The sequence below is a fragment of the Ahaetulla prasina genome, chromosome 2 (genome assembly GCF_028640845.1).
Source record: "Ahaetulla prasina isolate Xishuangbanna chromosome 2, ASM2864084v1, whole genome shotgun sequence".
In the NCBI taxonomy this organism is placed as follows: domain Eukaryota; kingdom Metazoa; phylum Chordata; class Lepidosauria; order Squamata; family Colubridae; genus Ahaetulla; species Ahaetulla prasina.
Genome location: NC_080540.1, coordinates 30,063,028 through 30,085,768, shown reverse-complemented (window position 1 = coordinate 30,085,768; position 22,741 = coordinate 30,063,028). Strand labels below are relative to the sequence as shown.

The 22,741-nt window shown below is 45.1% G+C and overlaps 1 protein-coding gene across 1 annotated transcript; it reads right to left on the bottom strand.

Annotated features, from left to right (window-relative positions):
• Nucleotides 1-2,904: 2,904 nt before the first annotated feature.
• On the bottom strand, nt 2,905-20,604 carry LOC131189835 (zinc finger protein 345-like). Its single transcript, XM_058166341.1, has 6 exons — nt 20,505-20,604; nt 18,855-19,473; nt 16,980-17,100; nt 16,619-16,701; nt 11,423-11,549; nt 2,905-8,145 (listed from the first exon to the last, which is right to left on the bottom strand). The coding sequence occupies exons 2-6, from the start codon at nt 19,245-19,247 to the stop codon at nt 6,362-6,364; spliced, it is 2,508 nt and encodes an 835-aa protein (XP_058022324.1). The 5' UTR covers nt 19,248-19,473; nt 20,505-20,604; the 3' UTR covers nt 2,905-6,361.
• Nucleotides 20,605-22,741: the final 2,137 nt, after the last annotated feature.

The following is a 22,741-nucleotide window of genomic DNA, read 5'->3' as shown; positions in this document are numbered from 1 at the left end:
GCTAAATTCCATTTCCAATGTTCTGGGCAATTGGGTTTCCAACTTTCTGATTTAAGTCACATGTGCAAATGTTGGAACCCTGGAAAGCTTGTCACTCATCAATTCTGGAAAATTGATGTCAACTATGGTTAGTTTCAGGGATGCGGTGGCTCAGTGGCTAAGATGCTAAGCTTGTCGATCGAAAGGTTGGCAGTTCAGCGGTTCGAATCCCTAGTGCCGTGTAACAGGCGGAGCTCCCGTTACTTGTCCTTTCGAACTGCTAGCTTCTGCCAACCTAGCAGTTCGAAAGCACGTAAAAAATGCAAGTAGAAAAAATAGGGACCATCTTTGGTGGGAAGGTAACAGTGTTCCATGCGCCTTTGGCGTTGAGTCATGCCGGCCACATGACCACGGAGACGTCTTCGGACAGCGCTGGCTCTTTGGCTTTGAAATGGAAATGAGCACCGCCCCCTAGAGTCAGGAATGATAAGCACATATGTGCAAGGGGAACCTTTATCTTTACCTTATGGTTAGTTTAGTCCTGTCCAGCCTGTGGCAGGTTGTGTGTGTGTGAGAGAGAGAGAGAGAGAGAGACTTCCCACAACGTTCCCAATTTCTCTAGTGGCTCTTTGGTAAAATTAATTGCCCACCCCTGTTTCAAATGTTACTAAAATGTTTTTTAGGTATTCTAGATGTTTAATATAGAGTACACTATTTGGATCCTTTAATACCAGAGATTTATTATTTTATTTATTTATTTATTTATTTCGATTTTTATACCGCCCTTCTCCCGGAGGACTCAGGGCGGTGTACAGCCAAGTAAAAATTCAATATATAAACATTAAAAGAAGTTAAAAAGAAATATTATAATGTGGCCGAAATTTTAAAACCATTTAAAATCTTAAAACATAAATACCCCAATAAAATTTCAATCCAGTCCCGCTTGAATAAATAGGTGCGTTTTCAGCTCACGCGAAGGTCCAAGATCAGGCAATTGACGTAAACCGGGGGGAAATTCATTCCAGAGCGTAGGAGCTCCAACAGAGAAGGCCCTTCCCCTGGGGGCCGCCAGCCGACATTGCTTGGCGGACGGCACCCTGAGAAGGCCCTCTCTGTGTGAGCGTACGGGTCGGTGGGAGGCACAAGGTAACAGCAGGCAGTCCCGTAAGTCCTAAGCCATTTATTATACTGTCACTGTGAGGTATTATTACACTGTTCTGACCACGTGGGAACTTAAAAATTGGTTTATTTCCAGGCAATAGAATTCCTCTCAGCATTTGTAAATCATATACATAAAAGCAGCTTCCATCTAACAAAACTCAGCATGAACGTTTAATAGAGGTGTTATTGAAATGCTTTTTCTATTCAGTTAAACTCGGACTTATTTTACGCTAATAAAAGTTTTAAGGATCCATATTCCGAAATTGACCAGCTGCTCAAAAGGAAGGCCAGCAAATTAAAAAATCCTTTAAAAGGGAAAAACTAAAGCTCATCTGAGCATTCATGGCCCCAAAATAATGAAACCGGAAATCTCCAAGGAAGAATCGACTACTTCCGTTTTTGTTCTACAGTGACTTGGATTTCAATCACACAATTTTTAGGTTCCAGAAATGGCTTCTCACCATCAAGATGAATGGATATTGATTCATAGATTTTAGTCTGATTCGGGGAGTGGGGGGACACACAATGGTACCATATTCACCTGAATGACAGACAGCCTCCTATCAAAACTTTCCTGTCTCCGGTATAAGAATTCTCAGTACATTTTACCCCTATTTAAAAGCTAAATTATTAGGATAAATGTATTACATAAATGAGACTGAACCAAGCAAGTGTAAAGGAACAGTTCTTTAATTAACCTTTGGAACGGAAAAGCTTTTTGAAAAGCTTTCCTTTTCCCACACCAAAAACAACACAATTCTGAAAATGAGTCATACAGTAGAGTACCACTATTTTAAACTGTAAATCTCCCAGTGAACAATAGGTGGCAACAAAATATATATATATCAAGGACTGTCCTCTGGTGGCCATTAGTAGAGCTGCAGCCCAAGCACACTAGGCCTAATCCTACACTAGATTATAAACAAGCAAGTGCAAATTAAGTATCAATTTGAGGAATTTGAGGCATGGTGCCATATCCGCGTCACCCTAAAAGATTAAAAAATATAGAAGAGATTGCCTAATTTGCAGTAATCTAAATTTGTGGGATTTTGAAGATCTTTCAATATCTAAAAAAATGCAATGAAATTTCATACGGCTCGCAATATTTTGATCTTTATTTATTTATTTAAAAAGAGGGCTTCCATACCTGCAGGTCGAAAGATTCTCGTGCCACCTCGCCAATTCTAATGAATCTGAACTAGGCAAGGCCTTTCCAGAGCCTCGGAGAAATAGTATTCATAATACCTTTTGCCAGATCATTTTTTAAAAAATTAAGAGTAGAGGCTGGGCAGCGTTCGGATGTGGATGGGCACATTTTTAGAGCATTTAAAGAGATGCTAACAGCCGTGGTGGTGCGGTGGTTAGAATGCAGTAATTTCAGGCTAACTCTCTGCTCACTGCCAGGAGTTTGATCCTGACCGGTTCAAGGTTGACTCAGCCTTCCATCCTTCTGAGGTCAGTAAAATGAGGACTCAGATTGTGGGGGGAAATATCAGTATATGTCGTGTCCCACTCCTCCTCTGATGGCTGAGTCGGGGAAGTCCGTATCAAGCGTGGCTGCAAAGCCTCTGCAGCTTTGCCAAAGTTCTGTCAGAGTTCTCAGGGCAGGCAGGAGACCAGGATGTGACTTCAGCAATCCAAGTTAGACTTTGCCTGACTCGGAGAATGCCAGAAAGCAGATCTTTTATATAGGCCATGGGGTGTGGCTCCATGACTCAGCACTTATCCAGACCTGCCCCTCCCTTCCTTTTGTTGACATCGCCTCTCTATTCTCCGGAAGCGAGGATCTCTCCAGCCTCCAGCTGTTGGTAATCTTAGCTCATGACTGGCTTCACATTCTTCAGGCTCACATGCTATGGGGGAGGGGTTTAGTTGCTCCGTTTGTCTGGGCATGGTGCCAGGACTGGGGGCTGGAGGTACGTCAGGCCCTTCGTCTTGCTCGGCCTGTCCAGGCATGGTGCCAGGGCTGGGGGCTGGAGGCATGCCAGGACATTCTTCCGCACTATCAGCGTCCGGCAGGAGATAAGAGGGGCCCGGCTGTGGCGGGGGGGAGCGAGCGAGACACAACAGTATATAAACGGCTGTAAACCACTTAGAGAGGGCTGTAAAGCACTGTGAAGTGGTGTATATGTCTAAATGCTATTAATATTGCTATTTGCAGGCATTGTCACAAAATGGTTGGCATGGTGAGAGTAGAGAACTGCCCAAAATTTAATAACCTCCGAGCCTGCTGACTACAATCCTTCCTTGTTTCCTTTTTTCTCATGCACAGATAAAGCTCAGACATCCCTATCTAGCAGAATAACGGAGTTGGAAGGGACCTTGGAGGTCTTCTAGTCCAACCCCCTGCTCAAAGCAGGAGAACCTACACCATTTCAGACAAGTGACTGGCTTCATTATCTCTTCTTCAAAACCTCCAGTGTTGCAGCATTTACAACTTCTGGCGGCAAGTCATTCCACCGATTAATTGTTCTAATTTAACTGATAGGAAATTTCTCCTTAGTTCAGGAAATTTCTCCTATGATATTGGCTGTATTCAGAAGCATTTTGACAAGTGTGATTGATGACAAAAGTTGGGCTATAGCCATGATGGTAAACCTATGGCATGCATGCCACAGGTGGCACGTGTAGCCATATCAGTGGGCAGTGAACTCAGCTCCATGCACCGGCCAGCTGATTTTCGGGCCTTCTGGGCCCACCCGAAGTAGGGAAACAGGCTGTTTCCTGCCTCCGGAGGGCCTGGGTGGTGATGGGGAAGGCCTGTTTTCCTCTCTCACCTGGCTCCAGAGCCTCTCTCTGAGTCTGGGGAGGGCGAAAATGGCCTTCCCCACACCCCCAGGCTCTCTGCAGGCCAGAAACAGCCCGTTTACCAACTTCCAGTTGGACAGAAAGTGACTTTTTTGCTATCGCAAGCCTCCAGAGCCTCTCTAGGAGTGTCTGGAGGCTGGGGACAGCAAAAAAATTTCCTGTCCAACCAAAAGTTGGTAAACGGGCTGTTTCTGGCCTCCGAAGGGCCTCCAGGGTGGTGAGGAAGGCTGTTTTCGCCCTCCCCAGACTCATAGAGAGGCTCTGGAGACAGGTGAGAGAGAAAAACGGGCCTACCGGGCCATCACGTGCCAGGAGGGAGGTCACACATGCATGCACAGGGACAGGGCGCATAGAATTATGGGTGTGGGCACGTACACGCATGACCTCCCCCCCATCCCCACCTCCTGGCACGCAATGGCAAAAAGGTTAGCCATCCCTGGGCTATAGCTTTGAAGCCTCTTTTGCTTTCATTAATTTTAATTTTTAAATTAAAGTTAGTTGGGTCAGAGATCCTACCAGACAGAAAAGATGGGCAGTGGGCTGTTCATGCTTGCTTTAAAGAGCAGACCTGGATATTTGCTAATTCTGACTGTACCTCCTTCCTAAACAGAGACTTCGATTTTATATTTGACCACCAGAAATAATGATGGTCTGGAGCAGCTCACATTTTGCTTTGATCAAATATGAGAGCTCATGTCTTCCTTGCAGCCAAATATTCAATTGCAGGTAGTCCTCGGTTTACAACCACAATTGGAACCAGGATTTTTATCGTTAAGCCAAGCAGTTGTTAAGGGAATCGCACTAGGAATTTGTGACCTTTTCTTGCCCCAGGTGAGCAAATCACTGCAGTTGTTAAATGAATCATACAGTCGTCACTAAGTGAATCTGGCTTCCTCCATTGATTTTGCTTGTCGGAAATCAGCTAGTGGTCACATGACCCCAAGATACTATAAACCAGGGATCCCCAACCTCTGGGCTGTGGTTTGCTATGGGGCCATGGCCTATTGGCCACTGGGCTATGTGAGTAGCTGGCCAGTGCATGTGCATGAGGATGCATGCACGGCCCACTTGCACAAGTCTCCCACTCGTGCAGGCACTCACAGCCCATTCACGCTAGCATCGCAGATACTTGCGGCCCCACTCATGCAAGCGTCGTCGCGGGCGCTTACACCCCCACTCACGCAAGTGTCACAGGCGCTTGCAACCCACTCGCACGAGCAGCAGCACCTCCCCCTCCCACAAAACTATCCTGTTGTGCCTCATCCTCCCTCCTCTCCTCAGCCGGGCCCCTCCCTCCTCCTGCCGGGCCTGCTATCAGATTCAGAGTCTGATAATGAAGAGGAACGGCCTGGCATGCCTCCAGCCCCCAGCCCTGGCCCCATGCCTGGAGGGGATGTCAGGAATGAACAAACAAACCTCACTCACACACAGCCATCAGAGGAAGTCAGCCAGGGATTGGAATTACACGGACCTACTCCTTCTGACCCCTTCCTTTCTCAATCAGCAGAAGACAATCTAAAGTGGGAGGATCCTCGCTTCCGGAGATCTGAGAGGCGACGTCAGCAGAAGGAAGGGAGGGGCAGGCCTGGATAAGTGCTGAGTCATGGAGCCACACCCCATAGCCTATATAAAGGATCTGCTTTTTGGCATTCCTTGAGTCAAGCAAAGTCTTATCTGGTTTGCTGAAGTCACACCTTGGATTCGTGCCTGCCCTGAGAAATCTGAAAGGAATTTGGCAAAGCTGCAGAGGCTTCGTGGCCATGCTTGATACAGACTTCCCAGACTCAGTCGTCGGAGAGGGAGTGGGACACGACACATCCCCTCTTTTCCCTCTCCCCTCATTCCGGGCCGCCAACCCAGAAAGGTTGGGGAACTCTGCTGTAAATACTCCGCTGTGAATACTATACATGCAGTGGCCAAGTACCTAAATTTTGACCATGCGACTGGGGATCCTTCAGTGTCATTAGGTGTGAGGACTGATCACTTACTTTCTCGGGGCCGCTGTAACTTTGGTCACTAAACGAAGGATTGTAACCCAAAGACTGCCTGGATTTGGATGTATCGTACTCTACCTTTTTGTAATGCTACTATATTGTGGAGAACCTGTACTGGCCAAATGGATAAGAATCGAGAGAAATTCACATGCTCCATTATCCGAAACAGAACCGTAAGCCTATTTTGTTATTTTATATTTAAACTGGCATTCTACCATGTTTCCCTGAAAATACGACCCCGAAAGCAAGCCCTAGCCCAATTTTCATGCCTGCATCTAATATAAGCCCTATCCCAAAAATAAGTCCTAGTTAAGCCCTGCCCGCCATCTGGTTGTGCAAGGTGGAGCAAGATGCAGGCATAAAAGTCAAGCTAAGGTAGGGGTGGAGCTGCCACACACACACACACACACCGCACCCTATCATCTGTTCACTGAGAAGTGGAGTGTAAAACACTCCAAATTTCCTTCTGGATTAGAATCATGCTGCAAATGGCTCTGGAAAGAACCAGAGTCCTGTGAAATGGGGGGACTATCTGAATTTAGAGAAGGAAGCCCCCAACCGCCACGACGAGGTTCCTCACTCCAATTCTCAGAGTGGATCCTTTGATGTGAATTAAGGTTCCTTTTCTCGCTAAAGCTCTTCCCACACTCCACGCATTTGTACGGCTTCTCCCCAGTGTGCGTGAGGTGGTGGCGTAGGAGATGGGCTTTTTTCCGGAAGTTCTCCCCACACTCGGAGCATTTGAATGGCTTTTCCCCCGTGTGGATCCTTTGATGGGTGACAAGATTCGTACTCGTACAGAAGCTCTTCCCGCATTCGGCACATGCGTAGGGCTTCTCGCCCGTGTGAATCCGTCGATGCGAAGTCAGGCTGGTGCTGGTGCTAAAACTTTTACCACAGTCTGGACAGGTGTAGGGTTTTTCCCCCGTGTGGGTCCTTTGATGGAAAATAAGGCTGGCGTTTTGGGCAAAACTCTGCCCGCAGTCCAAGCAGGTGAACGGCTTCTCTCCCGTGTGAGTTCTCTGATGGGCCATTAAAGTCGAGCTGTGACTAAAACTCCTTCCGCACTCCAGGCACCGGAAGGGTTTCTCCCCAGTGTGAGTTCGTTGGTGCAACGTCAGATTTGTGTTCTGGCTGAAACTCTTCCCGCATTCCGAACATTTGTACGGTTTCTCCCCCGTGTGGACTCTCAGGTGGGACGTCAGCTGCGACCGATGGCTGAAACTTTTCCCGCACTCCCCGCACACGTAGGGCTTCTCGCCCGTGTGAATCCGTCGATGCGAAGTCAGGCTGGTGCTGGTGCTAAAACTTTTACCACAGTCTGGACATGTGTAGGGTTTTTCCCCCGTGTGGGTCCTTTGATGGAAAATAAGGCTGGCGTTTTGGGCAAAACTCTGCCCGCAGTCCAAGCAGGTGAACGGCTTCTCTCCCGTGTGAGTTCTCTGATGGGCCATTAAAGTCGAGCTGTGACTAAAACTCCTTCCGCACTCCAGGCACCGGAAGGGTTTCTCCCCAGTGTGAGTTCGTTGGTGCAATGTCAGATTTGTGTTCTGGCTGAAACTCTTCCCGCATTCCGAACATTTGTACGGTTTCTCCCCCGTGTGGACTCTCAGGTGGGACGTCAGCTGCGACCGATGGCTGAAACTTTTCCCGCACTCCCCGCACACGTAGGGCTTCTCGCCCGTGTGGATTCGCTGGTGACGGACCAGCGTGGTCTTCTGGCAGAAGCTCTTTCCGCACTCCAGGCAAGCGTACGGCTTCTCCCCAGTGTGAATGCGCTGATGGGTGATGAGGGCCGCGCTCTGACAGAAGCTCTTCCCACATTCCAGGCAGGCGTACGGTTTCTCCCCCGTGTGAATCCTCTCGTGCCTTATCAAGCCTTTCCTCTGCGAGAAGCTTTTCCCGCAGTTGGGACACTTAAAGGGTTTCTCCTCTTTGTGGGTTTTCAAATGAGCGTTAAGGCTCAACTTGCAGCTGAAGCTTTCACCGCATGCCAGGCACTGACTGCTTCTTTTCCCGTTGCATGTGGTTTCTAAGGCTGGGAATTTACAGGCCGCAACATCCCGAAAAACAGGGGATGGAGGCATCCTCTTTTTTTCCTCTTCCACCTTCCGGCTCTGCTTTTCCTCTTCCTTGTCCGCAGCCTTCTCTAAAAACAGCCCACGGACTTCTTCCTCTGTTTTAGCCTTCCAGCTGCCCCCGGCTGGAACAAAAAGAGAAGGACGTTAAAAAGGGATGGAATGTCATCCTGCAACCATAACCTCCACTTTCACATTTGGATAATCCTGGAAGTTGAAGTCCACGCATCCAAATCAGAATCAAAATCACGTGAAGTATTAGTACCGCTTTATAAAGTAAGACCACGCCTGGAATACGGCATCGAGTTTTGGTCACCACATTATATTTGCATTTATATCTCGCCCTTCTCCGAAGACTCAGGGCGGCTTACATTGTGTTAAGCAATAGTCTTCATCCATTTGTATATCATATACAAAGTCAACTTTTATTGCCCCCCCAACAATCTGGGTCCTCATTTTACCTACCTTATAAAGGATGGAAGGCTGAGTCAACCTTGGGCCTGGTAGGACTAGAACCTGCAGTAATTGCAGGCAGCTGTGTTTAATAACAGGCTATCTTACAGCCTGAGCCACACCGCTTCTGATGATGGGGCGGTTCAGCTGGGTGCTAGCCGAAAAACAGGGGGCGGGAGTCTGAGGAAAAACAGACACCCTCCCCCCACCGTTTTTGGTTTGGCTAGCAGGCTTCAGGTAGGCTGGGAGGAAAAACTGGGTGTGGGGGAGGTTCATTTTTGTGAGAAAGAGAGAGAGACAGAGAGAGAGGCAGGAGAAGGAAGGAAGGGAGGGAGGGAGGGAGGAGAGGAAAGAGGGAGTACAAACGTGTATGTATCCAGAAATGCAAGCAAAATGTTGGAGATGTAATTGTGATGACGCTACATATTTTCACATTTGGTGGACTTGTAAGGACATAAAGGCCTTTTGGATAAAAATTTGGTGGATTTTACAAAATGTTTTGAAAAAGAAGATAAAGTTCCTGCATAATTTTTCTTGTTGGGAATTATTACGGATTGTACAGTAATTGAGACTAAATTGATTTTAAATCTAATAACAGCAGCAAGATTACTAATAGGACAATATTGGAAGAAAAAAGAAGTACCAACAATAGAAGAATGGATATTGAAAGTTGCCAATTTGGCTGAGATGGCGAAGATATCAGCCTTTTGAAAGACAATACGCAAGAAAGATACTTAAAGGAATGGAAAAATGGATTGACTATATTCAACGTAGATATCAGACTAAGAGTTATCAGACTGTTTTGAATGATTATGATGTATTATTTTGATTGCTTTTGGGGAAGTTAGGAATTGATGATTGTAGGGGTATAATTAAGTTGGAACGAAAATTTTTAGCATATGTTTGTTTTATTTTTAACTATACCTTGTGCTCGTTCCGGGAAGTCGGGGGGGGAGGGGGTTGCGAAGGGAGGGGGGAGGAGGGGGGGAAAGGGGGGGGGGAAATTTTGTAAAACTTTTTGAATAAAAAAAAAAAAGAAAGAGGGAGTACAAACTTTGCACTAGATGTAACTTTTTTTTTTATTTGCATTTATATCCCGCCCTTCTCCGAAGACTCAGGGCGGCTTACACTGTGTTAAGCAATAGTCTTCATCCATTTGTATATTATATACAAAGTCAACTTTTATTGCCCCCAACAATCTGGGTCCTCATTTTACCTACCTTATAAAGGATGGAAGGCTGAGTCAACCTTGGGCCTGGTGGGACTCGAACCTGCAGTAATTGCAAGCAGCTGCTGTTAATAACAGACTGTCTTACCAGTCTGAGCCACCAGAGGCCCTTACAAAAAAAGATGTTGAGACTTTGGGAAAAGTGCAAAGAAAAGCAACGAAAATGATTAAGGGCCTGGAGACTAAAACATATGAAGAACGGCTGCAGGATTTGGGTTTGGTTAGTCTAGAGAAAAGTAGAACTAGGTGGGTGATAGCAGTATTGCAGTATTTGAGGGGCTGCCGCCAAGAGGAGGGGAGGGGTCAATTTATTTTCCAAAGCATCAGAAGCAGAGGTGGGTTTCAGCAGGTTCTGACCAGTTCTGGAGAACTGGTAGCGGAAATTTGTAGTAGTTCAGAGAACCAGTAAATGCCACCTCTGACTTGCCCCGCCCCCATCTATTCTCTGCCTCCTGAGTATCAGCTGATTGGGTGGGAATGGGGATTTTGCACTAACCTTCCCCTGGAGCGGGGAGGGAATGGAGATTTTACAATATCCTTCCCCTGCCACGGCCACCAAGCCACACCCACAGAACCGGTAGTAAAAAAAAATTTGAAACCCACCACTGACCAGAAGGCATGACCAGAAACAATGGACGAAAACTAATCAAGGAGAGAAGCAACCTGGAATTCAGGAGAAACTTTCTAACAGCGAGGACCATTAACCAATAGAACAGCTTGCCTCCAAAAGTTGTGGGCCCTTCATCACTGGAGGTTTTTAAGAAGAGACTGAATAGTCACTTGTCTGAAATGATATAGGATCTCTTGCTTGAGCATGCGGCTGGACTAGAAGACCTCCAAGGTCCCTTCCAGCTCTATTCTGATTCATCTTAAAAGTTGACAAGGTTGAGAAACGATGCTCAAGCTAGGATTTATTTATTTATTTATTTATTTATTTATTTATTGCATTTGTATACCGCCCTTCTCCCGAAAGACTCAGGGCGGTTAACAGCCAATTTAAAAGATACAATAAATACACATTAAAAACAGACTAAAAATTTATATAAATAATGGCCAAAATATTAAAAAACTAACTAATACAAAAAACTAAAACCCCATTTAAAATTACTTATTCAGGCTAGCCCAGCTCGATGGAATAAAAGAGTCTTCAGCTCACGGCGAAAGATCCGAAGGTTGGGGAGTTGGTGAAGCCCCGGAGGCAGCTGGTTCCAGAGGGCAGGAGCCCCCACAGAGAAGGCCCTACCCCTGGGGGTCGCCAGTCGACATTGTTTCACCGACGGCACCCCAAGGAGGCCCTCCCTGTGGGAGCGCACAGGTCGATGGGAGGCTGTTTGGGAGGATGGGAGGATGAAGAATATGCCGTTTTAAAGCATTGGGCACTCGTTTCACATGCTTCCTAGCATAATTCCAGATACCATATGCGGGGTCTGCGGGATCTGGCCACTTTTGTTGGAATGACGAACACAGCAGCATGACATTAGGCAACCAAGTGACAGCATTCATATGACGAGAAGGGATAGATTTGCATTGCTGCTCTGCTTTTGTCAATCTGACTATCTTGCAATACCCCTCCAACTACCCCCCTCCATCCATTGGTGCTGCTGAATGTTGGAATCGCTGGGGAAAACTTTCTTATAAGTAGAGCAAGTCCTGAAAAAAAGAGTAACCCTTTTGGCCTTGTCCATCTGTCCCAACAAGGGCCCCCAAGGAACACAATTTACCCAGAAAAGCCAAATTTCCGCAGTTCTCCTCCATCACTTCCACATGGAGGACTCGTTGGTCTGGATCCAGCAATGTCCACTCCTCATCGGTGAAGTAGACCGCCACATCTTCAAAAGTTACCTGATCCTGAAGGACCAAAGGGAAGGACGTGAATTCTTTTAAAACTTATTTTCAGAACAGGAAGACAAAGAGTCTATGGAGATTCACAGTCATCCAGGTCATGGTTGTCCCAAAGGTGCTTTTTCAAGAGGCTACTGGACTTTCTGGTTTTTCTTTGAAGATGTTTCACCTCTCATTTAAAACTGGAAACTCTGACTGGATGGTGGGGAATGGAAGGATTTATACTCCTAGCAGACGGCTGGTCATTTGCATTCTTTCTAGAGAGTTGATGAGGCCACTTGGAGGTTTATCTGTGTCATCAGGGTCGCCTGAGAAGTGCAAATGATTGTGGAGCCGTCTTGGAACTGTGGAAAGGACTGTTTTATACACATCATCTATCTCCAGTCTACAACAAAAGTCCTTTCAAGAGTTCCAAGAAGGCTCCACACCCATTTGCACTACTCAGGTGACCCTGATGACGCAGATAAACCTCTAAGTCAGTGGTTCTCAACCTTTATAGTGCTGCGACCCCTTTAATACAATTCCCCACGATGTGGCGGCCCCTTTAATACAATTCCCCACGATGTGGCGGCCCCAACCATAAAATTTGAAACCCACCACTGACCAGAAGGCATGACCAGAAACAATGGACGAAAACTAATCAAGGAGAGAAGCAACCTGGAATTAAGGAGAAATTTTCTAACAGCGAGGACCATTAACCAATGGAACAGCTTGCCTCCAAAAGTTGTGGGCCCTTCATCACTGGAGGTTTTTAAGAAGAGACTGAATAGTCACTTGTCTGAAATGATATAGGATCTCTTGCTTGAGCATGCGGCTGGACTAGAAGACCTCCAAGGTCCCTTCCAGCTCTATTCTGATTCATCTTAAAAGTTGAAAAGGTTGAGAAACGATGCTCAAGCTAGGATTTATTATTTATTTATTTATTTATTTATTGCATTTGTATACCGCCCTTCTCCCGAAAGACTCAGGGCGGTTAACAGCCAATTTAAAAGATACAATAAATACACATTAAAAACAGACTAAAAATTTATATAAATAATGGCCAAAATATTAAAAAACTAACTAATACAAAAAACTAAAACCCCATTTAAAATTACTTATTCAGGCTAGCCCAGCATGATGGAATAAAAGAGTCTTCAGCTCACGGCGGAAGGTCCGAAGGTTGGGGAGTTGGTGAAGCCCTGGAGGCAGCTGGTTCCAGACGGCAGGAGCCCCCACAGAGAAGGCCCTACCCCTGGGGGTCGCCAGTCGACATTGTTTCACCGACGGCACCCCAAGGAGGCCCTCCCTGTGGGAGCGCACAGGTCGATGGGAGGCTGTTTGGGAGGATGGGAGGATGAAGAATATGCCGTTTTAAAGCATTGGGCACTCGTTTCACATGCTTCCTAGCATAATTCCAGATACCATATGCGGGGTCTGCGGGATCTGGCCACTTTTGTTGGAATGACGAACACAGCAGCATGACATTAGGCAACCAAGTGACATCATTCATATGACGAGAAGGGATAGATTTGCATTGCTGCTCTGCTTTTGTCAATCTGACTATCTTGCAATACCCCTCCAACTACCCCCCTCCATCCATTGGTGCTGCTGAATGTTGGAATCGCTGGGGAAAACTTTCTTATAAGTAGAGCAAGTCCTGAAAAAAAGAGCAACCCTTTTGGCCTTGTCCATCTGTCCCAACAAGGGCCCCCAAGGAACACAATTTACCCAGAAAAGCCAAATTTCCGCAGTTCTCCTCCATCACTTCCACATGGAGGACTCGTTGGTCTGGATCCAGCAATGCCCACTCCTCATCGGTGAAGTAGACCGCCACATCTTCAAAAGTTACCTGATCCTGAAGGACCAAAGGGAAGGACGTGAATTCTTTTAAAACTTATTTTCAGAATAGGAAGACAAAGAGTCTATGGAGATTCACAGTCAAGGTCATGGTTGTCCCAAAGGTGCTTTTTCAAGAGGCTACTGGACTTTCTGGTTTTTCTTTGAAGATGTTTCGCTTCTCATCCAAGACTGGAAGCTCTGACTGGATGGTGGGGAATGGAAGGATTTATACTCCTAGCAGACAGCTGGTCATTTGCATTCTTTCTAGAGAGTTGATGAGGCCACTTGGAGGTTTATCTGTGTCATCAGGGTCGCCTGAGAAGTGCAAATGATTGTGGAGCCTTCTTGAAACTGTGGAAAGGATTGTGTTATACACATCATCTATCTCCAGTCTACAACAAAAGTCCTTTCAAGAGTTCCAAGAAGGCTCCACACCCATTTGCACTACTCAGGTGACCCTGATGACGCAGATAAACCTCTAAGTCAGTGGTTCTCAACCTTTATAGTGCTGCAACCCCTTTAATACAATTCCCCACGATGTGGCGGCCCCTTTAATACAATTCCCCACGATGTGGCGACCCCAACCATAAAATTATTTTCATTTTGAATTTATTGTGCCTGAAGCCGTATTGGCTAGCAATCTGAACTGCTTGCGATTGCCTTGAGGACGGTGCTCTCCTCATCGGTGAAGTAAGCCTTAAAGCGGAGACTCCTCCCCTATTAAGTTTATCGTGCCTGAAGCCAGATTGGGCTAGCGATTGGGAGTGATTGCAGCTGGCTTGAGAGGGAGACATCAGAGCAAAGATTTCTCTCTTTTTTAATTCATCGCGCCTGAAGCCGAATTCGGCTAGCGATTTGAAGAGCCTGCAGCTGGCTTGTGGAGTCAACCATTGGAGCGCGATTCTTCGACTCGCAAGTATACTTCCCATATTTCCGATGGTCTTAGGCGACCCCTGGCAAATTGTCATTCAACCCCCAACGGGGTCCCGACCCACAGGTTGAGAACCGCTGCTCTAAGTTGCCTCATCAACTCTCTAGAAAGAATGCAAATGACTAGCTGTCTGCAAGGAGTATAAATCCTTCCATTCTCCACCATCCAGCCAGAACTGAAGAAGCTTCTTGGGTGAGAAATGAAATGTCTTCAAAACCAGAAAGTCTAGTTGCCTCTTGAAAAAGCACCTTTAGGAGGATGAAAGATTTGTGCCTACAAGAAATGCCCACCATTTCTTCCCACTGACCTTGTAAGGAGTTGGGGGTAGTCTGTCTGTTTCAGCCCATCCTCAGACACATAAGCTCACTGGCCCTGAAGTCTAGATCAGTAAAAGTCTTTGTACTAAAGACTGAATATTAGTCCAGATAAGTGGCTTAAGGCTTCAGATAGCACTAAGAGAGGTAAAACAGCAAGAGAGGGAGATGTCTTCCTCTGATTGTGGGTGATGCCCAGAAGCACCCAGTTGGCTGCTCTGAGAAGGAAAACAGTGGACAATTACGGGTCTTGCCTGATTCACCAAGGCCAAGCTCTTATTTTTCAAATTAGGTAAAGGTAAAGGTTCCCCTCGCACCTATGTGCTAGTCGTTGCCAACTCTAGGGGGCGGTGCTCATCTCCATTTCAAAGCCGAAGAGCCAGCGCTGTCCGAAGACATTTCCGTGGTTATGTGGCCGGCATGACTCAACGCCAAAGGCGCACGGAACACTGTTACCTTCCCACCAAGGTGGCTCCTATTTTTTCTACTTCCATTTTCAGGTGCTTTCGAAACTGCTAGGTTGGCAGAAGCTGGGACAAGTAACAGGAGCTCACCCCATTACACAGCAGCACTAGGGATTCGAACCGCCGAGCTGCCAACCTTTCGATCGACAAGCTCAACGTCCTAGCCCCTGAGCCACCGTGTCCCCTATTTTTCAAATTACAGAGGACAAAAAATGCTCAACAGCTTTTTCAATATTCAGAAGGAGACCAGCCGAATCAGGAATGGCTGTTGTCTTCTTATTCTGTTCTGGAGCATCTCAAAGCCAGCCTAAGAGAAACAGAATGCTAGTCTAGAGTGATCTGGCCCAGCTTCAGGGTTCTTCTTATGTTCACAAAGCGAAGCTGAAATTTTCTAGAAAGGAATTCTTTAAATTTTTGATGCCATTTGAGCTGCGAGGGGCACCAGCGGTATTCATGCAGTTGATCAACAAAGTCCTGCATGAACACCTGTATCAAAGGGTGCTTGTATATTTATATGATATTCTAATTTAGACAGAGAAGAACACTTAAGGCTAGGGAGGGCAGTACTTGAGAAGCTAAGAAAAGCCCAGTTGTACGCGAAGCTATTTAAATGTGACTTTAAATGTGACACAAGACCAGTCTAGACCTGTGATGGCAAACCTATGGCACACGTGCCCAAAGCGGCACATGAAGCCATGTTGCCCGGCACACGCGACCTTGCCTGTTTGTCTTCCAGGTTTTTGGCACGCATGTGCGCACGATGGTCAGCTGTCCTTCGCATGCGCAGCAGTGCCAAAAACCTGTGTACGCATGCATGCCAGCTAGCTGCTGGTCAGGTGCACATGCATACCAAAACCCAGCTGTTCGGCTTTTCCGGAGCGTGATCCCTTCGAGCACCTGGCAGTGCTGAAAACCGGCCTACGCATGCATGCTAGAACTCAGATGTTTGGCTTTTCCGGAGCGCAATTCCTTCACACGTGCAGCAGTGCCGAAAACCACCCTGCACATGTGTGCCGGCGAGTTAATTGTCGGGTGCACATGCACGGTAGAACCCAGAGGCTCGGCTTTTCCGGAGAGTGGCCCTGATGAGTGCATGTGTGTGACATTTTCACCATCACTGCCCTAGACTATTTAGGTTAGTGCATCGCTAAGGATGGGGTGGAGATGGACCCAGGTAAGGTGAGGGCGATTCTGGAGTGGGAGGCCCCTTGGACCAGGAGGCAGCTACAGAGCTTTCTGGGATTTGCAAGCTTCTATCAGCAGTTCATCCCCACTTTTGCCCAGATAGCCCTGCCCATCACCAACCTGCTCAAGACCGAGGGTGGAGTAAAACTCAAACCGAGCCAGCCACTAAATTGATCCATCGAATGCCAACTGGCCTTCGAGAAACTGAAGTGGCTCTTTGCTGGGAACCAGTTTTGAGGCACCGAAACCTAGATGAGCCTTTCGTAATCCAGTCTTGATTATAGTAATTGGTCCCATTAAACTATAGAGAGGTGAAGACTTCAAAGCCCTTGCTTATCTATTCAAGAGTCGTTCTCGTACCTGACGTGGTTCTTCAAGAGCTGTTTCTATTCCATTTCCATATGGGTGCCCCCACGACTGGATCACTGGATCACATCCTTGACCTGTGAGGGACACAAAAAGGGATTTATCTTGGCTTTTTTTTAAAACTTTTTGTTTAGGGATTTTGATTTAGTTTTTGGTTTATTGTATACTGCCCAGAATCCTTTGGGATTCAAAAGGGTTATAAATACAGTTAATAAAAATAAGACATTCAACCTTTTGTCTCTGGTGAAATAAAGCAACTGTAAAAGGCTGCAGATTTTTTAAAAAAAACCTTCCCAGATTTCAGATAGAGGTGAGAAAGGGATATAAAGGAGAAATCTGTCAAGGAAGGCCTTACCTTGACGAGAAGCAATCTGCTTAGGCTCCTCCTCCACAATCCACCTGAAAAATGTTCTGGGTCTGATGCTTGAAGTAGCTTTCCCCATCTCATTGGCCAAGTCTGGAGAATTTTCCTGAGTCTGGAAAAGAAGAGTAGAAGGTTCTCAAATGAGAAAGGGACTATAAGGGATCACAGTGCTTTTCTAAAGATTGTGGTTATTTGCTCTTTGCAACTACGGATAGTCTTCAACTTACAACCAATCCTTTAGTGACCATTGGAAGTTACAACAGCACCAAAAAAAGTGATTTATGCATGTTTTTCCATCGCCATCATCATATGATCAAAATTCAGATGCTTGGCAATTGGTTCATATTTATGACGGTTGCAAATATTTACAGACCCCTCGCATCCTGGACATAAACTGTTTCAACTCCTACCCTCAAAACGACGCTATAGAGCACTGCACACCAGAACAACTAGACACAAGAACAGTTTTTTCCCGAAGGCCATCACTCTAACAAATAATTCCCTCAACACTGTCAAACTATTTACTAAATCTGCACTACTATTAATCGTTTCATAGTTCCCATCACCAATCTCTTTCTACTTATGACTGTATGACTGTAACTTGTTGCTGGCAATCCTTATGATTTATATTGATATATTGACCATCAATTGTGTTGTAAGTGTTGTACCTTGATGAACGTATCTTTTCTTTTATGTACACTGAGAGCATATGCACCAAGACAAATTCCTTGTGTGTCCAATCACACTTGGCCAATAAAAAAATTCTATTCTATTCAATGATCTCCTTTTGTGACCTTCTGACAAGCACAGCCAATCAGGAAGCCGGATTCACTTAACAATGGTGTTACAACAATTGCAGTGATTCCTTTAACGTGACAAGAAAACTCACTTAGCAAACGTTTCACTCAGCAACATAAATTTTGGGCTAATTGTGGTCGTAACTCGACAACTACCTTTAATGGATCGCAATGTTTTTCTCAGAATTGTGGTTATTTGCTCCTTGCAACTACAGGTAGTCCTTGGCTTACAAATGTTCGTTTAATGACTGTACAAAGTTACAACACCACTGCAAAATATGACATGATTGGTTTTCACACTTACAACCATTGTGGCATCCCGATGGCCACATGATCAAAATTCAGACGCTTGGCAACTGACTCATATTTTTGATAGCCATAGTGTTGTAGGGTCATATGATCTCCTTTTGTGACCTTCTGATAAGGAAAGTTAGTGGGGAAGCCTGATTCACTTAACAACCATATTACCAACTTAACAATTGTAGTGATTTACATTCATAAAGGACGTCGGAAGGACATTTCGATTCCCACAATGGACAAATGGCTGCAAAAGTTGGAGGAGTTAGCAGAGATGGCTAAATTGACAGCTTTGATCAAGAAAACAAAACAAAACACAAATACTTTTGATTCTACTTGGAAACCGCTTCTGGACTTTGTGCTTGAGGGTAAAAAAAATGAAACTTTGATTTGGGGCTTTACCGATTAGATAAATATGGTATCACGGAAATGGCTAATAGTTTAAAGTACTATGTAAAACTAAAAAGTTGTGGTTTGATGTTATTACCCTAAGGGAGTTGGAAGTCAATTCTTTTTCTTTCTTTTTTTTCCCCGCCACTCTTTTTCCTTCCCCTTTCCTATTTCTCCTTTTTGTTTTTGAATTTTTTTTCTGTTATATCATCAATTAATAAAATTGTTATTAAAAAAATTGCAGTGATTCAGTTAACAGCTGTGACGAGAAAGGTTGTAAGAGGTTACAAAGCTCGCTTAACAGCTGCCTTGCTCAGCAACGGAAATCCTGGGTTCGTATTGTGGTCATAATTTCGAGGAATACCCGGACCAGGACACTCACCTGCTGCTCTTCTTGAGGCTTTTCTCCTGCTTTACTCAGCAGAAATCCTTCGGCCAGGGCCACCGCCTGAGAACTGGTTTCCGGCCCACATTCTCGAAGCCAGCTCTCCATCTCTGGAGGAAGAACAGCCAGGAACTGCTCCAGGATCACCAAATCCAAGATCTGATTCTTTGTGTGACGCTGTGGTTGGAGCCACAGGAAGCAAAGATCACGGAGCCGGTTGAACACCTCTCGGGGTCCCCAGATCTCCTGGTAGCGGAACTGCCGGAAGTAGAAGCATCGGGCATCTACCGTGTGGCCGGACTCCCCCGGCATCGTCTTAGCAGCCCCGATCTCTACCTGGAGAATATTAGAGTTCCTTCCTGCTTCTGGACCAGCCAGGTTTTGCTCCATTTTTTAATTGTTCCAGGGTAGATCCCATCAGGAATAGGGCAGCGCAGTTCCCTAAAACTTCTTCTTAAAGGGAACAGTGTCCGAAGCTATAAAAAGCCAAGGTGTAGCACGTTCTCAAAGCGGTAAAAGACCTGGTAAGCAGTGCCAGCTGGTAACTGTGGCATCTCCTGGTAGAGAAACTTTAGACCTCAAAGGGCAAGTGAAGGTACCATAGAGACAGTCACACCTATAACAATGGAAAATAAAGCCATAAGCCTACTTCCTCCAACTTGGGGCTTCCCAGATGTAATAATAATAATAATAATAATAATAATAATAATAATAATAATGATGATGATGATGATGATGATGATGATGATGATAATGATAATAATAATAATAATAATAATAATAATAATAATAATAATAATAATAATAATAATAATAATAATAATTTGAAAGGGACCTTGGAGGTCTTCTAGCCCAGGCAGGAAACCTTACACCACTTCAGACAAATAGTTATCCACATTTCCAGTGTTGGAGCATTCACAACTTCTGCAGGCAAGTTGTTCCACTCATTAATTGTTCTGACTGTCAGGAAATTTCTCCTTAGTTCCAAGTTGCATCTCTCCTTGATTAGTTTCCACCCATTGCTTCTTGTTCTACCCTCAGGTGCTTTGGAGAATAGTTTGACTCCCTTTTCTTTGTGGCAACCCCTGAGATATTGGAACACCGAAGACAAATTCCTCGTGTGTCCAATCACACTTGACCAATAAAGAAATCTATTCTGTTCTATTCTATTCTATTCTAGTCTAGTCTAGTCTAGTCTAGTCTAGTCTAATCTAGTCTAGTCTAGTCTAGTCTAGTCTAGTCTAGTCTAGTCTATTCCCATTGCTCCATCCCAAGATCGCAGCGCACTTCGCTAAAGATAAGATACGAAGAGACTGAGTCAGATTATTCCTTATCTGCACCTCCAGATACATAACACTGTTGATCAACTCCACAGCAAGGGACTCAAAGGACTTGAGTTAAACTTTCCTCCTCCGTGAATTGCATTTCACTTGGAAGGGAGGATGGTGGACTCAAGGACAAGAGGTGGAAGGGGATGGTCTTTTGGTCCTCTTTGAATCCTCCAACCGTTCCCTCCTGCCCCCCCACCATCCTTGGGTCTCCATCCCTCCGCAGGTGTGGGTTCTCCGTAGCTGGCCCCCTCCCCACTGCCATCACCTGACACCGCTATCCCAGGTGGCCTCCCTTCCTTCCCAGGGAAGAACTCACCAGGCATCCCAAGACAAAGACCACTTTGCCCAGGGGGGGGAGATAAGAAGGAGGGGCAAGACAGGACACAGGACTGGAAGCTGGTTTCCCCATCTCTTTCCTTCCTCTTGGCCTTTCTAGCCATCTCGCCTCTCTTGCTTTAACCCCTAACTGTCTGCTTTGGGTCTGACACCCAAGAAGACAGACACAGAATTTTTATTTTATTTTATTTATTTATTTTGTCACAGCAGTATATATAAGCATAAGCATGAAGTAACTATATAATATATAAACATATATATGAGTATAAGTACGTAATAACTATATAAATTGGATATAATGAAAGGAAACAGTAGGACAGGAACGGTAGGCACGTTTGTGCTCTTATGCACGCCCCTTACAGACCTCTTAGGAATGGGGTGAGGTCAATAGTAGATAGTTTTTGGTTGAAGCTTTGGGGATTTTGAGTAGATACTACAGAGTCTGGTAGTGTGTTCCAAGCATTAACAACTCTGTTACTGAAGTCATATTTTCTGCAATCAAGATTGAAGCGATTGACATTAGTACAATCGAACCCGTCCAGAAATATTTTACTAGAAGAAGAGTTCGCTCCTCCAAAAACAACAAAATACCTTATGCCACCAGACTTGAAATCCTGGGATTAGAAAATTTAGAACTCCGCCGACTTCGACATGATCTGTGTTTAACACACAGAATCATCTATTGCAATATCCTTCCTGTAAAAGGCTACTTCAGCTTCAATCGCAATAATACAAGAGCAAACAATAGATTCAAACTAAATGTCAACTGAGAGCATATGCACCAAGACAAATTCCTTGTGTGTCCAATCACACTTGGCCAATAAAATTCTATTCTATTCTATTCTATTCTATATTCTAATTCTAATTCCTATCCCATCCCATCCAATTTTATTCTATTCTATTCTTAATTCTATCCTATCTATACTCTATTCTATTCTATTCTTCTATTCTATTCTATTCTATTCCATTCCATCCCATCCCATCCCATCCAATTCTATTCTATTCTTACTTCTATCCTATTTTATGCTCTGTTCTAATCTAATCTAATCTAATCTAATCTAATCCTTAATCCTATCCTATCCTTTCCTATCCTATCCTATCCTATCTGTCACGTCTTGCCAATCACTAGACTGCATTGCATAATACGTAACGTAACATCCATCTTTTCCCTTTTTCATGCAGGAAATATGGCAGAGATGCACAAAAAAAGCGCAATCTACCGGCCACCCATTTCCCAAGTTCCTGAATTTTCAGGCTACAGAATTTATTTATTGCTTTTTGGGTGGGGAGAGTTTCTTCTCGGCTAAGGAGCCAAATCACTGTTCTTCAGCCTTGCCTGCGGCTACCCAGTCGAAACTGATCCCTTTTCTTTCTTTCTTTTCTTTCTTTCTTTCTTTCTTTCTTTCTTTCTTTCTTTCTTTCTCTCTCTTTCTTTATCTCTCTTTCTTTCCTTTCTTCCTTTCTTCCTTCCTTCCTTTCTCTCTTTCTTTCTCTTTTCTTTCCTTCCTTCCTTTTTCTCTCTCTCTTTCTCTCTCTCTCTTTCTTTCTTTCCTTTGTTCCTTCCTTCCTTTCTTTCTTTCTCTCTCTCTTTCTTTCTCTTTCTTTCCTTCCTTCCTGCCTTTCTCTCTCTCTCTTTCTCTCTTTCTTTCTTTCCTTCCTTTCTCTCTCTCTTTCTCTTTCTTTCTTTTCTTTCCTTCCTTCCTTTTTCTCTTTCTTTCTTTCCTTTGTTCCTTCCTTCCTCTCTCTCTTTTTCTTTCTTTCCTTTCTCTCTTCTTTCTCTCTTTTTCCTTTCTTTCCTTCCTTTCTTCCTTCCTTCCTTTCTTTCTTTCTCTCTCTCTTTCTTTCTCTTTCTTTCCTTCGTTCCTGCCTTTCTCTCCCTCTCTTTCTCTTTCTTTCTTTCTTTCCTTCCTTCCTTTTTCTCTTTCTTTCTTTCCTTTGTTCCTTCCTTCCTTTCTCTCTCTCTCTTTCTTTCTCTTTCTTTCTTTCTTTCCTTCCTTCCTTCCTTTCTCTCTCCCTCTCTTTCTCTCTCCCTCCCTCCCACCCTCCCTCCAGAAGGGAAGACAGCTGCTAGCTCTCCTCCTCCAAGGGTTAAAGAGAGTGAACAAAACAGTCCTAGAAAGGCATTGGAGTGGGGGGGGCAGGGGGAGACAGGGGAAAAACCCATTTCCGGTTGTCTCCTCCTTCTTCTCCCCCCCCCTTCTTCTTCCCCCCACCCCC

Excerpts from the sequence above, each read along its gene's own strand:
- LOC131189835 (XM_058166341.1), bottom strand. The coding sequence starts at position 19,247 with ATGGAGCAAAACCTGGCTGGTCCAGAAGCAGGAAGGAACTCTAATATT. Across the intron at positions 17,101-18,854 it reads AGCCTCAAGAAGAGCAGCAG|ACTCAGGAAAATTCTCCAGA; the intron begins GTGAGTGTCCTG and ends CTTCTTTTCCAG. Across the intron at positions 11,550-16,618 it reads CTCTTGAAGAACCACGTCAG|GATCAGGTAACTTTTGAAGA; the intron begins GTACGAGAACGA and ends TTGGTCCTTCAG.